The sequence below is a fragment of the Montipora capricornis genome, chromosome 2, assembly GCF_036669925.1.
Source record: "Montipora capricornis isolate CH-2021 chromosome 2, ASM3666992v2, whole genome shotgun sequence".
NCBI lineage: Eukaryota > Metazoa > Cnidaria > Anthozoa > Scleractinia > Acroporidae > Montipora > Montipora capricornis.
The window spans coordinates 37811247-37825606 of NC_090884.1; the positions used below are offsets into that span (position 1 = coordinate 37811247).

The 14360-nt window shown below is 38.9% G+C and overlaps 1 protein-coding gene across 1 annotated transcript in view; it reads left to right on the forward strand.

Moving 5' to 3' along the window:
• Positions 1 to 6419: 6419 nt before the first annotated feature.
• Positions 6420 to 14360, forward strand: part of LOC138020639 (low-density lipoprotein receptor-related protein 1-like) — a 108823-nt gene continuing 100882 nt past the window's right edge. The window contains exons 1-5 of the mRNA XM_068867581.1: positions 6420 to 6438; positions 6629 to 6728; positions 8202 to 8604; positions 12049 to 12473; positions 12914 to 13033. Coding sequence (XP_068723682.1) covers positions 6641 to 6728; positions 8202 to 8604; positions 12049 to 12473; positions 12914 to 13033 — 1036 coding nt within the window. The 5' untranslated portion in view covers positions 6420 to 6438; positions 6629 to 6640. The remainder of the gene's footprint in view (positions 6439 to 6628; positions 6729 to 8201; positions 8605 to 12048; positions 12474 to 12913; positions 13034 to 14360) is intronic.

Sequence of the window (14360 nt, forward strand, 5' to 3'; positions counted from 1 at the left end):
ATAAGAAGGTGTTCAGAGCTACAATGTATGCCTAATACGTCTAGTAAGTCTCGGATTAAAAGAGACAATTTAACCGAAAAGAAGAGCTGCTGCCCTTGCCAATCAGCTCAACTGGCAATTGGCAAGAAAGTAGCCACAGTTTTTGCCTAAAATACTAATAAATCTTGCATTAAAATAACCGCACGAACAATGAAGACTGCCGGCCTTGCAAGTCATTTCTAGAAACCATGAAAAGAAAAGAAAACGTAGGACTATAGGGAACTGTTGCCCATGCTAATCAGAACCCTATACTCCTTTGTATATGAGTACAGGAAAATGATGGGACTGCTTCCCTTGCTATTGAGTCCCATCGTTTTCAAATAACCCTTACACAGCCTCCCCAACGGAGTCTTGTTTAACATAAATATATAAATAGGAAAAAGACATTGCTCTGAAGAAAAAGACGAGAAGTACACTTAACTAACATCTTGGAAGATGACGTTACTTTGTAGAATCACAACTGCTCGCGTTCCTCTGTTAATGATGCCGAAAATCAGGAACCTCTATATTTTTCCTGAACGGCTTCTGCAAGTTGTCGCAACGTTTTTGGTGGTCGCAAGGTTTGGAATATCGAGCAACATGTGCGCGACGTACGCAAAAGATTGCACAGTGCATTAGTGCCTTGAAGAGTCAAAATAATTGATACTGAAGGGAATTAAGCATGAGAACAAAAATAGCTTTGAAACAATAATTAGAGGAGACAAATTTGACAACTCCAGTACGGAATGACGTCAATGTCGTACGACTGCAACAGCATGGCTACGTTTCTTTGCATGCTACTCGATGTATTTGGCTTTCCTGGCTTTTTACAATAACACGTCTCGATTTCGACCAAATTGCGCCGTGCAGAAACCAGAATGCGTTTCCCTATCGCAAAGCCTCGCTTTGAGTAGGAGTCACAACATCATCGATCTCTTACGGAACTAACGTTATCTGCCATAAGAATAAAAAATATTAAGCGCGCTTGTAACATTTTTCTTGATTTTTCACTGTTTTAACTCGTTACATTTTTTAAGTACTTACAACATATTAACCCAGAACGTTAATGATCAATTCCAAGTGCACTTTGGGGTCTCCCTAGCCATCTAACAGTTTCTCAGTGAAATCACCCTTTCCCTATAATTGTCCCCTTTTTTTCATGAAATGTTTAACTCTTCGTTCTATTACATGCACGTATGATTTGGTATCCTTGGGTTACACTTGTATCATGCGTTCTATTTCGAAACAGGCGCTTCGGGTTTTTTTTTTTTCCGCTAACCAGTAATTTTCGAATCTTATCTTCGAAATACAAAACTGCACCGTTAACTTGCACTTAAAGCTCTTTAATGCCATGTGTGAGATTTGTTTTATTGCTAGTCATAAAAAGTTTAAAATTATATTCACTCGCGTGACTCCGTCCAGTGTTGTAGTTATGATTCAATAGCTGTTGGAAACGGGCACGTAATAAATCCAAAAGAGAACAGGTTTCATATATTTTCGGCTTAACCCATTCATCCGTAAAGCGGGCCCTTTTATGCCGAGTAAAATCGCCTGGCGTTAGACAGAGTAAAACCGAGAAGGGTTAATGAACAATTATTCGCCGAAGGCGAAGTGATTATCGGTGAATATTCGCCGATGATCACTGAGCCTGAGGCGAATAATTGTTTTAGTATAAATACACAGGTGATTATTTCAAAAAAGAGAAAAAAAAAAACATTTCAACGCAAAAATCATCTTCACTTACAGTGGCAAAACGACTACTGACAGCCATTTTGTCCGTCGAGGCGATTATCGGCTGATAATCCGAGATAGCGAGCCAATGAGAGCGCGCGATTTTGTATAATCACCTGTGTATTTATACTAAAGGGGATATAGTTTTTGAGTGGACCATGCAAGACGTTAAGGAAACTCATTCATCGCTGAAGCGGCGCCCCAAATGATGAGTAAAATCGACTGGCATTAGACGCAGTAAGATCTGTAAGTCTCAATCTCAGGAGGAAATGGTTAAAGAGGATATAGTTTTTGAGTGCACCGAGATGTTTTGTTTTCCCGATCATGTGATAATACTCAGGAGGCTTGGTCTTTTGTTTTGTTCATTAAAATGAGGACATGCAAGCATGAATATGCCTGCATGCACTCTTTTTAATTAATGAACAAAACAAAGGACCAAGCCTCCTGAGTATTATCACATGATCTGTATTGGGAAAACAAAATGAACAAGCCGAAAAGGTCTATTGGCCTCAAGGCCACGAAAACTTTGCCTTCGTGAGAAAATACGGGAAGCCGCAAATTCCAGTATATTTGCGCCACTGTTGCGAGAATGGATATGAAAATATGAGAATATTTACTAAAAGCGCGAGTTGTGTTTACAAATGTGGATTTTCTTCAAGTTCGTGATAGTTTTTACAAATGAATGAAACTGCGCATGACAAGACTGGCTAGTGCAAATTTAGATTTGGCTAGTGAAATCAGACCTGATAGCCACTAAGCTAGTGAGCTAAAAAGTTTGTGAGCTAAAAAGTTAGTCTCGAGCCCTGTATATATTAGGAAGGCACAACGCAGTTGCCCTGTCAGCTACTGATTCTTTGAATAATATGTGCTGTGGCAATTTCTCATACCATGTAACTATGCTAATTCGTTTACAACTCGATTTTTACTGTCTTACCTCATAAGCATATGTACATGTGAAATACGAGATATGTCTCATTTGATGGGATAAAACTTTCATTTAATTCTCTCGTTTGTTCTACTGCTCTTGCGGCTTGCGGCACTCTTGACAAAACACAAACAGATGCCATCTCGGTAAAAACAAAAGACACTGATTACAATCAAATAAATGTGTCTCGGCTAATTAAGCATGCGTCGCTGGTGAAAAGACGCTCTAAGGCATTGAGCATAAGATAAGGGATCCATTTATTTCGCTTTGTGTGTGCTGTCAGTGTGGAAAAGGTGTTTGTCATAATAGTGCAAAGATATACAGTTAAAACTTTCGAGCTTTCGGCTGTCATGCTACAGCCTTCAATTTTCCACTGAAGGCTGTAGCCTGACAGCAGAAAGCTCGAAAGTTTTAACTGTATATAGCCAGTGAACGTTTTTATAATTTTTAATAGATATCAACTAAGTTTTCATGATTCTGGTTAATCAGCGCTAAATTTCAGCCCACCCTCTGTTGTTTCCCTAACAATTTGTTGAAACCTTTGAGCCCAAACTTTATTATTTAGAGAGAAAGGAACCTTAGAGCTTGACCGCGTCAGACCCTCTGATCCTCCATACACTTGTAAACCCGAAGAAAGGTCCGACGCCTTGCTTGAATACACTCTTATTTTTTATTTATAAGAACGTCTAATTTTGGAGCTGAGGTTCTTTAAGATGTTCTTAAATTGCATGGAAAAGTATTTCAACAAATTTAAAAGTATTTCAATAAATCAATGCGGACGTGACGTTGAAATCTATCAAAGTGCTTGCTTTGATGGTGTTCAAGTTATTTTGGAACGGTTATAAATAAGAACTGCTCATAATTACAAACTGTTATGTGATCATGCAATAAGACAATCATTGTTATGTTATACATAATATGCCCTTAGGTATTTGGGTTAACATTTTATGCTTTCATTTAAAATACAAAAAAAACCTTCTTAATCGATTCTCAGCCTGAGAAATGTTCTTAAAATTTTGGTTCAGTAATCTCAGCCTCAACGTTCTTATAAAAAAGGTTCTTATTAATATATATATATTTTTTTAAAAATACAACCACACTTTGTGCTATCCTGACCATTTAAAAAAGATACAATTCAATTTTTCCTTAAAATAAAAACAATAGAGACTGATCTTTTATGCATAGCGTTCCTGGAACTCATCTTAAAAGACGTTATTCGAGTACTCCATCATCTTTTACTCATACAATTTTGCTCACTCGTTACTCATATATGTAATGATTTGTATACAGAAAAAAAAATAGTATACCTCTGATCATTCGGCTGACCCCCAGAAAACTATTTCTTGAGTGCTAGGATCTGTATTACCTGCGCACCAATTAGGAGCTAAAGGGGAAGGTCTAGTAAGGTCTATAAAGAATATAAATCTATTAATCAGGGTTACCTGGACAACTGTGATCTTTGCAATGTTAATTTGGCATTGCCAAGAGAAAAACTAGTGAAAAGCACGCAAATTAGCATAAGGGTTGCAATCATAATTGTGTTTCTTTAAATTTGCAATTAATTGCCAAAGCAGTATTTGTTCGAAGTACTTTTAGAAAAAGTAAAACGGTGACTGAAAATGTCTTAGCCTTCGCTTTTAATTATCGGAGGATGACTATCAGTAGCATTTGTCTTATGCAGCCATGATTGTAAGTTATTTGTCACAGTTCGCTGATGACTTTCTACTGAATCCAATATTGGTATTGAAAACAGACAAACCTGGTCACGTGTAAATAGTTTCCATCATAACTTGCGGTGACTTGAAAGTTCTCTCGAAAAACAACATACAGCGTCAACTGTTCAAGGAGAAAAATTTATGTAAATCGGTGGATGAACTTAGGTCAATACCGGCTCGTCTGAATACGAATTAAAGTAACTGAAAGTCATATTTATTGGTTTGTTCTTTTTGTACCAGGTACGCATAATTCATGTGATTAAAGCTCATCTAGCGGAAAGACAAACACAAGAGGCACTAATACGGATAATTCATCTAGACGAATTACTCCTTTCGAGTATAAAGACTGCCATTTTACCATTTAAAATAAAATTCTTGTGGTGCTGTTAAGATGTGTCTGTGTGGGTCAATAATAAAACTGAATAAGGATCTTCTTTTTCTTGGGTGTCTTTTGGTTCGAGGTCACAAGTTGAGCAAGGCCGAATGGAAACATGTCAGGGCTTCAAAATGTCCTCAAAATTGTAACTTTTAACGTAAGTTGGGTCTAAATGTGGTCATAGGGCAAGCTCAGAAATGATCAGGCGTTAAGTATTCGAGGGTAAATGTTTCCCTGACAAAAACGACACAAAAGCATGCCTCTCTTGCCAAAAATTAGGTTCTCAATCCGTGGGCCTATAAATAGCCCACTTTGCATAGGAACATTTCCAAAGTCCATACCCACCGAGGGGTAACCTTCGCCAATATATTGGCAAACACTGCACGTGCTTTGAGGGTTATATAACAACATTTTCCAGAACATGACATAACTAATATTATTCGATGAGCTTGCGGCGAATGTTCAAGTGGTCATCAGTGGCCCTCGCTAGTTTTACTTGAGTCTCTTTTCGGCAAATATTGGAATCTTTTGACATCATTTGTTTCTGTCCACACTTTGAGACTGAATGATGACAAGAGCCCTTCAGCGTATTGTGTTTGAGTGTAGTTTATAGTTTTTAATTTCATAGTTTTTAATTCACTTTATTTCGACATGATACCAAAATACCGGCGCGGTCTGTTTCAATGGGAATACTACTCATGACTTGTTTTTCCACACGTAAACACAATAATTCGTGGATTAACATTATTTTAGATATGCCTTATGCACGTATTTGGAACGAACCAACCGAAACCTTGATCCATAACCTCTTATAATGACATTTCAAAGTTTTCATTCTCTCAGTGTTCAATATGCATATATGTTCAATTCATTTCAACTAATTTCAGACAAGTTAAGGACGGTGCCTACTCATTCAAAGGTGTTTTTGCGCCGGTTTATGATTATGCGGAAAATGTAGATCTTAACAAGTGTTATTGAAATCAAAAAAGAAATTGGGAGTAACCACGCATTTTTCAAAGATTATTCATGAACAATATTTGTAAGAAGCTTTAAAATACAAAGCCATGTATGGCGTTCTTTGTCAAATAAAGCTTAATTATCCCTGAAAAATACATGGTTACCCGCAATTTTCTTTTTGGATACCAATAGTACTTACTAAGATCTACTTTCACTACATAATTTTAAACCGCGCAAAAATATCCCATTTTGGTATGCATCACCGATAGGAAATCCGAGTGTCTCGAGACGTGCAGAACGTATGCGCAATAAAAATAGTAAGCACTGTCCTTAAATGATCACCAGAGAGCGAAATTGACTTTAAAGAGGGACAACCACAAAATAGCCCGGGAAAAAAATGCCTTAGAAGAAGATGTAACGATTCCCCAGACCCATGGCGTGTTAATTTTTCCTTTCAATTTTCTCTCAATGTAGGTTGCATAATTAATAATACGCATCAGCGACTTTTTATTTCATTCGCCTTAATGCCTCTATTATCAAGGCCCTTTTAAACAACAAAGATCCAGACTTACTTAGGCTTAGTCCACGCTTTCAAACCGTTTGCTCGAGACGTCATCGTAACCAGCCAAGCCGTGCTCACGAAGAGAATAGTTTACACAGCAAGTTGGAGTAAGGTAAAATCGGAATGCTGGTTATATACGTGTATCTCTGCAGTAGTAAGTCTTAATTGAACGGACCTGCATTTTAATGTTACAAAAATTTTGCAACACCAAAGATTGCGCACTCCTCGCATTAACATGCCATCTAGAGTAGGATCAAATACCGGGAACAACTTTCAATTTAAGTAAAGAAAAGCATATTTGTCTGTCCATTGAGCGAATTGTTGCCTCTTCTTTTCCCTTGCAGCTTCTTCTTGTGATGTTGCTGCTTCAAAAAGTGGCATTTGAGCCCCCGTCGGCATTGCGATTGTTTTTTTGGGTGGCAATCTTGACAAGAACTTTTCAAGGTAGGGAGACATTTTGACACATCAGTGCAGAGTAAACAGTAGTGGACATAAGCATACACCGGCTTTCCATGAGGAAAAGACTGAACTGAGATTGAGAATCCATTAGAATTCAATTTCAGTTATGTAAGAGGCTTTCCCTCGCAGTGAAGGGTTACGTTGTTGCAAACGTTGGCCATGTAGCACTTATATTTTAACAGAATTAACTATTTGAGGGTAACGTGAAGTGCTATATTCTACACATGTAAACCTTGTGAGCGCTAGCCCTACTAATGGGATTTGGCGATGTCTTGTGGAATGCTGCCTTTTTGCCCGCCTTGCTCAATAGCATATTTCTAACGCATTTCGTAAGTATGCGGGGACTACTAGCAAAATACTCTTGCCTCAGACCAAGTAATTTGTGTTAAGTGGTGCGCATGATCCACTTTTACGTCTTGGTATGCTGAGAGCTCTCTTAGATGTCAGAATTTTCTACAATTTACTTAAAATTTACATGGAAGGAAATTTTCGGAAAATTTTTGCCATATCATGGCGATACAATTCATCAGTCTTGTTACTCGTAAACAGCCCCAGGTAGCAGGTAATAGACCCTTCCACGGTTTTTGGCGCAATCTTTGTTGGGAGGCAAACACGGCTAAATTCACAATAAATGTATGGGATTTTAGCCGACTTTGAACCACTGTAGCGCCGCTAAAAAGAGACGGATTGCCACAGTGAGTGTACTGAGATTATTTTCATGAAATATAAAGAACAGATTCAGGCTACAACGACCATAAACGAATTTTTAAGATTTCCTACAAACCCTTCTAAAATCATCACGGCAAATTGCCGCGAAATTAGAAGCAACATGAGAAGTTTGTTATTCGAATTTACGGACGTCATACCTTTCTAATTATGGCCTTATTTCCTGTTGAATTAATGATATCAATAAAACTGTTTAAAGTAGCAGCTAAAGTTGGAAATCTGTCACTTTTTAGCGGCCCTACAGCGGCTCAAGGTCGGCCAAAATCCCCTACATGTATAATTACTGTAAATTTAGCCGTGTTTTTCCCGCCAGTCAAGATGGTGCATGGTCAAAAACCGTGGAAGGTTCTGTTTACCGAGCTGACGCCAAGTGAGATCAAAACACATGATTTACTGCGTGATTGATTTTCTGCTCAGTTATTAATTTACATTTATATGGGGGAGGGGGGGGGGGGTAGGAGGAATCGCACATTGTCACCCATTTGTGATAACTGCGCACCAAAACACTCTTATTTGTATGTTTGTCTTTGTTTTCGAGTGGCCCTTCGGTCTTCGTGCTCCCGAATAAATTAGTTGACCAGCTGCGATACTAAAAGCTGGCAACTGAATCGCACATAAGATCGTCATTTACTTTTACTATTTAAACCCATCTCTTAGTTTAAAAGTATACTTAAGTCAATGATATGCGCATCAAATCTCCTGATCCTGACCTTTTTTTTTTTTTAATTGCAGAGTCTGATGCAGATCCAAAAATCGTATTCACAAACGTCGACAGTATTAGATACATTGACATAGCTAACTTCTCTGATCAGGGAATCTTGATAGGGGATCTGAATGACGTTAAGGCCTTGGCCGTCTATGTGAAAGAGGGATGGCTGTTTTGGAGCGAATTTACAAGTGCAGCCACAACTATCAGCAGAAGTCGGCTCACAGATGTGTCAGTGAAAGAAGTTATCTTAAGGGATTTGGGTGACGTTCATGACATGGCCGTTGAGTGGGAGACGGGACTTCTTTATTGGACAGACTATATGCACGAGACTGTTGAAGTTGCCACGTTGAATGGTTCCCTCAGAAAGACCCTAATCTGGGAAAATATTGCAAATCCCTCAGCAATTGTTGTAGATTCACGCCATGGGTAAGTGTCATGGTTCATTTTCGAGTGACTTGTTACGAACTATAATATTATTAGAAGTGTTATTCTAGGTATTTTTATGATGGTAAGGGTTTTTAAAAACATCTAACGGTAAAGATTTACGGTAAAAAACGACGTTTCCACCGGGCTTCGGTCATTATCAAGTAAGTATGAGAACAAAATATTGATATACATTTAAGGAGAAAGAAACAATGGGGTAAAATATGTAAAAATTATGAAAGCTATTGGGAAAAGAGGGGCGTTAAAAACAATAGAAACATGCAGAAAGTCAGAGTGTAAAAAGGGGGCGTTAAAAACAAAATCGTGCCGGAACTATTTGATAATATTTAATATTTTTTAAGCCCAAATTAACATGTGAATATGATCAAATGCGCCTAAAACCCCTTAAAAACCTTAGCACGAATGAATCAGACTCTACATTGGGACTTGGCCTCAGTTCATTAAAAAACAACATTTCATAAACAAGGCAGTTAAACTTTTTTGTACATTTCTTTAACACAATACAATTCTTGCTAAGGTCGTTTGGATGTGAGAGGTGTTCGTCACGGAAATGCTTGCCAATAGATGAGGACGAGCCTTTATGTTCAGCAACGCGTTGATGTAGCCAGGTGCCGGCGTGTGAAACCAACATAACCTGTATCGCACACATCACATTTAAATTTGTAAACAAGGAACTGTTGGTTCACCGCTGATCTTGTTCAATCTTGTGACTTACAAAAACAGGCTGAACGTTGATGTGAATTTTCTGGCTCGGGTCTTTAAGTTGATTCCGTAGATTATCATGCAGCTCATGCTTGGTCTTTGAATGGAAGAACAATGCGAACGGGGTCTGATTCAGTGGTGTCAGTCGGTGAAGAAGCAGGTTGATCAGATAAAGCGAGTGGTTGTTGATTGTTATTCGCGTTCTTTATTATTTATAGTCAAAATTACCAGCGTTTTTTTCTGTTTTGACACTTCCTTAAAACTTTAATTTTGATTACATCTTTTATCGTCATTGAAATCTCAAATTTTTTTCCAGCTCTTCCTCTGCATCCTTCACAATCTCAGTCATATAAATTAGGCATGCCGGATCAATCATTAGGCAAATTCGATTTACTCTATCATTCTTCATGGCATCTGGCTTATTATCCTCATCTTTTTATCTATCTTGATGATGTCTTCACCCCGTCTTTCCCCCTGTCCACAATTCTCGCTTCATATCTTAAAAATTGATACTGCTCTTTAACAGTACTGAATTCAACGTTGACTGCGAAAAAATTCTTAACCTTCTCGTGTACTCTCTGCTCGTTTCCAGGTTCATCTTTTCAAGTTTTCTTTAATCGGCTTTTAAAACTCCTGTTCCTATCCACTATCTTATCCATTTAACCAAGGATATGGTATTTTCCTTTCGTATTTCCCCCTCCAGCTAGGTTTTCCTTTTCCCTTCGTTCTCCAACAGTCTTACATTCTATCCTGTCAGCCATAACAGTAGCAGCGGTTGACTGGTGTCAGCCGGCTCGTTTCGCTGATGTAGTCGGTCTCAAGAAACCTTAAAAAACTGTTTTAGTTTTCTGTTGCTGACCCCTTTTTCTCTTCCAATATAACTTAAATTTGGTCTCATCTTATCGCCCTCATTAGTCATCTTCCCCGTAGCATCTCCAAACTCGCCTTTTTCTTGTCTTTCAAATCAAAGTCCACATGTTCTGTCACCCTCCCAGCTTCCCTTCCTCTTCCATGTATATTATCGGGTTCCATTTGATCATAGTTCTCTTTTACAACTCCTACCTTCCATTCAAGCATTCTTTCACAGGTTCTTAGCTGTGTACCTATTCATTTTCTATTTTCTTTTGAATTTCCTCAATTTCCAATTCACTAACACAGTCATATGCCTGATCTATCAATCTATCAGCTGAAGCTTCAAAAATCCCCCGTTTACACCACATATCCCCTTTATTCGTTTCATAATACCCCTTGACTTCTGCTCGCTTCTCAATCAACATTCAATCTTGTTACCTCTTTCGCCCATTTTCTTTTTCTGCAACTGAAATTTCGGTTTTGATAATGAACAGTAGCCTCATGACGACCTTCTGGAGACTGATCAGACGCCCCCCGCCTGCCGTGCGCGACAGTTTCCAACAGCTTACTACTTGCTCACTTGTCACCATTTTTAAATAAAAATTATTTAACTTTAACACTCACAATAGACACCTTTACAAAAACTTTCAAGACTTACGTAACTTTCAGCACATCTACATACACTACATAATTTATAATACATATATCGTATTGGACAATTTAGTGTGTAGTATCGTGGGATATTTTTGCGAGGTTCAGTGTAAAATTATCCCACGATACTACACCTTAAGTCGTCCAATAAGCTATTTATTATCAACTTTTTGCACCATATTTTTAGCAAGTGAATTGTAAACAACCGAGAACGTGAAGAACATGAACACGAGAACATGAGAAACGCGGGGCAAACGTCTGCGCCTCAACCAGTCAAACCGGTTCTCTACTGTAGAAACACCGTGGAATCTTTGTACTCGCACGCGTTTCGTACGTTATCTATAAAATAACTAATACAGATAGCGACTAAAACGGTTCACTCCACACTTTCAACGTTTACTTGTGGGTGCAATGAACTGTGCATTTTCATAAGGTTTCTCGTCCTTAGCAAAACAATTGTCAAATACTTGTGAAATTTTTGTGGCTAGTCTGACCTGGCGTTTCGTCTCGGCCAAGATACTCTTCGGAATCTTCAAAATACTTAAGCAAACTCGTTGAGCGTGACTCCCAAAGTACCATTCGCAAATTCTTAATGTTGACAGTCTGGCTCTCGAATGAAGTACTTTCCCTTCGCATGCCTCGATCCAGAACCCAAAGGTACTTGTAACCCTGCCTTACATCCACACATTCTTTCATTCTTCGTCATTTTTCCTAGTATCATTTGAAATCCTCGCACTGACCAGCTAGCAGTGGAGGGGCTTGCTTTAAGGTACAACCGTGACATCTAGCTACCCACTGGATAGACCACTGCCAGGCATATGTGCTCATAGGGACCAGCAGAGAATTTGACAATTTTCAGCAATGAGACTTTTGTAATCTGCAATGTCCTCACAAAGTTCCTACCACAACCCCCTGAGAAGGGATGAAATCTCATGCAAGTGCACATTAATTATGAGCATTACTCCAATCTCATAGTCCAGTCTGCGAAGCTAACATCGTCATCGTGGAGCTAGCCAACTAAGGCAATTTTTGTTTGCAAGAGCTCCTGAGGTAAAAGCCCTGGGTTTTTCCCTGGCCTTTTTAACGGTCTTTGTCGCACAAGGTGGCTCGGTCAAGTCAGCCATTCAAGACAAACTCCGTCAAGCCGCTACAAGACATCTTGAGATGACTTTAGCAGAGTATTTACCCCAGACAAACGTTTCTGTTTTTTTTCGTTTTCAGCTACATGTTCTGGTCTGAGAGAGGATGGGACCATCCCCAAATTGAACGAACAACGCTGGCTGGTACAGACAGGACAGTCTTAGTGAATACTTTTAGCCCAGCATATCTTCCACAACTGTTGATTAACTCGCTGGTGATAGACTTCAATTCTGATCTGCTGTATTGGGTTGATGCTTATACATCTGTAATTGAACAGATGAAACTCAATGGAACCGACAGGAGACCGCTCAATCTTTATTCAAGTAGAATATTGAATTCTTATAGCTTAACTTTGTACAGAGATATGCTGTATGCTAGTGATTTAAGCAGCCGAAGCATTGAAAGGATTGATATTACCACTGAGCAGCTTTACAGAAACATGGGATGGATTACAGCACAGAGAATATATGGTATCGCGCTGAACAATTCGTCCAGGGAGCCCTCAGGTAATAATATATTATGAGTCATGAATTAAATCGTAACAGTAAGAACAAAGATAATAATAATCAATATTAGGGGAATCCTCCCAAACTAACACCATACGGAATGAAAGAGAATCCTGTTGAGGTTATGAATACAGACGAAGTTACAAGAAAACAATTAAACAAGCAAACGAACAAAATTAAAAGCGGTCGTGTTAGTAAAAAAATAGCTGACCATTGACTCAATTACATGACTTTCAGCAGTCGAAAGAATGACTACCAAAACGATTTATCTAGGACGCCACTGAGAGTGAAAGACCTTCGATAAGATACTAATTTTATTGGGCTCGTCCATCAGAGCTGTATAGCTTCAATCTATAATAGTCGCGCATCAGTGTCAATTTTGCATCACATCATTATTTTTTCGTATTTTGTAGTGACTTTGTCACTGTTAATTTTTACAGGAATGTCTGCCTGCAAAGGTAACAGAGACTGTTCCCACTTCTGTCTCCTGACACCTTCTGGTGGAATTTGCGCGTGCTCAAATGGTTACGAACTGTCTTCCGACAACAGAGCATGTCAAGGTATGGCGTATAAAAACTTTTTTCGGACACAATTAGGATGGGTATGTATTATTGCCGAAAAGGATTCAACGTGGACTGAGATTTTTAAAAAAACATAAAAATGCTAGAGGTACGATATTTCGACCAGCCAGCGTTTATGGAAGAGATCACTGATGAATTTTAGGGCCGTGTAAATGTTGTAAAACACTGTGGAACTGAATATTTTTATATGCTATTCTCTGCTCCAGGTTACACCCCTGTACCTTTACATGTCACGGTAACGAATTTAAAGCTCTTTTATTTGCGGATAACTCTTTCGAAAGAGTCACGCCTATTTTGAAGTTTCTGTAATAGGAATGAGCTGCACATGCTGGTACATGTAAAACTGTACTTAAGGGAATGGTTTTGCTGCAAAAAGTGTCACATCTCTGTAATTATAAGAAATCTTTGGAAGAGTTGAGTACTGGTCGTCTTTGTGCATTGAAATTTTTCAGTTTATAAACCTGGGGACGGTTCCTGAAAGGTGTAATAACTCTAAATGAGCCTTATTGCGGCACATTTATCCCTGGATATAGTTATCACACCTCTCAGGAACCGGCCCCTGATGTGTTACATAACTATCTCCGCAGAAGAATTAATTTTTTTGACGGTCCTTTATAGTGTAATCAACAATAATTTACTGTTGAAGTATTGAATTAAAACAGTATAGTGTTTTGTGTTTCATGCATTATTCCCGGTTCTTGGTAATTTTCGGTAATACAAGATAGCAGCAAATAGATGTTTTGTTAAAAATTTTGAAACTATCACTCCTACTTTACTTCGATGGGCAAAAGGTATTGTTAGTATGATGATCGTGATGATGATTACGATTATGACTATGATTGTTATAAAAACACAGCAGAGCTGAAGGTCTTTCAGTAGACATTAAGCCATTCCCCGAGGTCTTGGGTGCCTTGGCCTTACTGCCTATCACCGTAGTCTTGTTACTCGTAACGTATCCTGCCCTTTTCGTACATTCTCGTCGATCCTTGACGTCCCAAGCTAGCATAACTTCTGTAATTATTCAACATCACCAGCCACCAAGCTCTCAAGGCATTTCTGCAGTCCTCTGAGGAGTTTTTTTGGGACTCCAGTTATGACTGCTATGATCGTAACATCTTTACACTTCCAAATCCTCTTTGACTCCCTTTTAAGGTCCTGATTCTTTCTTGACCTTTTCCTTCTCCCTACTGCCGGTGGCAGCCGGTGGCAGCCGGTGGCAGCCGGTGGCTGCCGGTGGCTGCCGGTGGCTGCCGGTGGCTCAGTTGGTCGAGCATCGGGCTGTCATGCGGGAGGTCGTGAGTTCGAC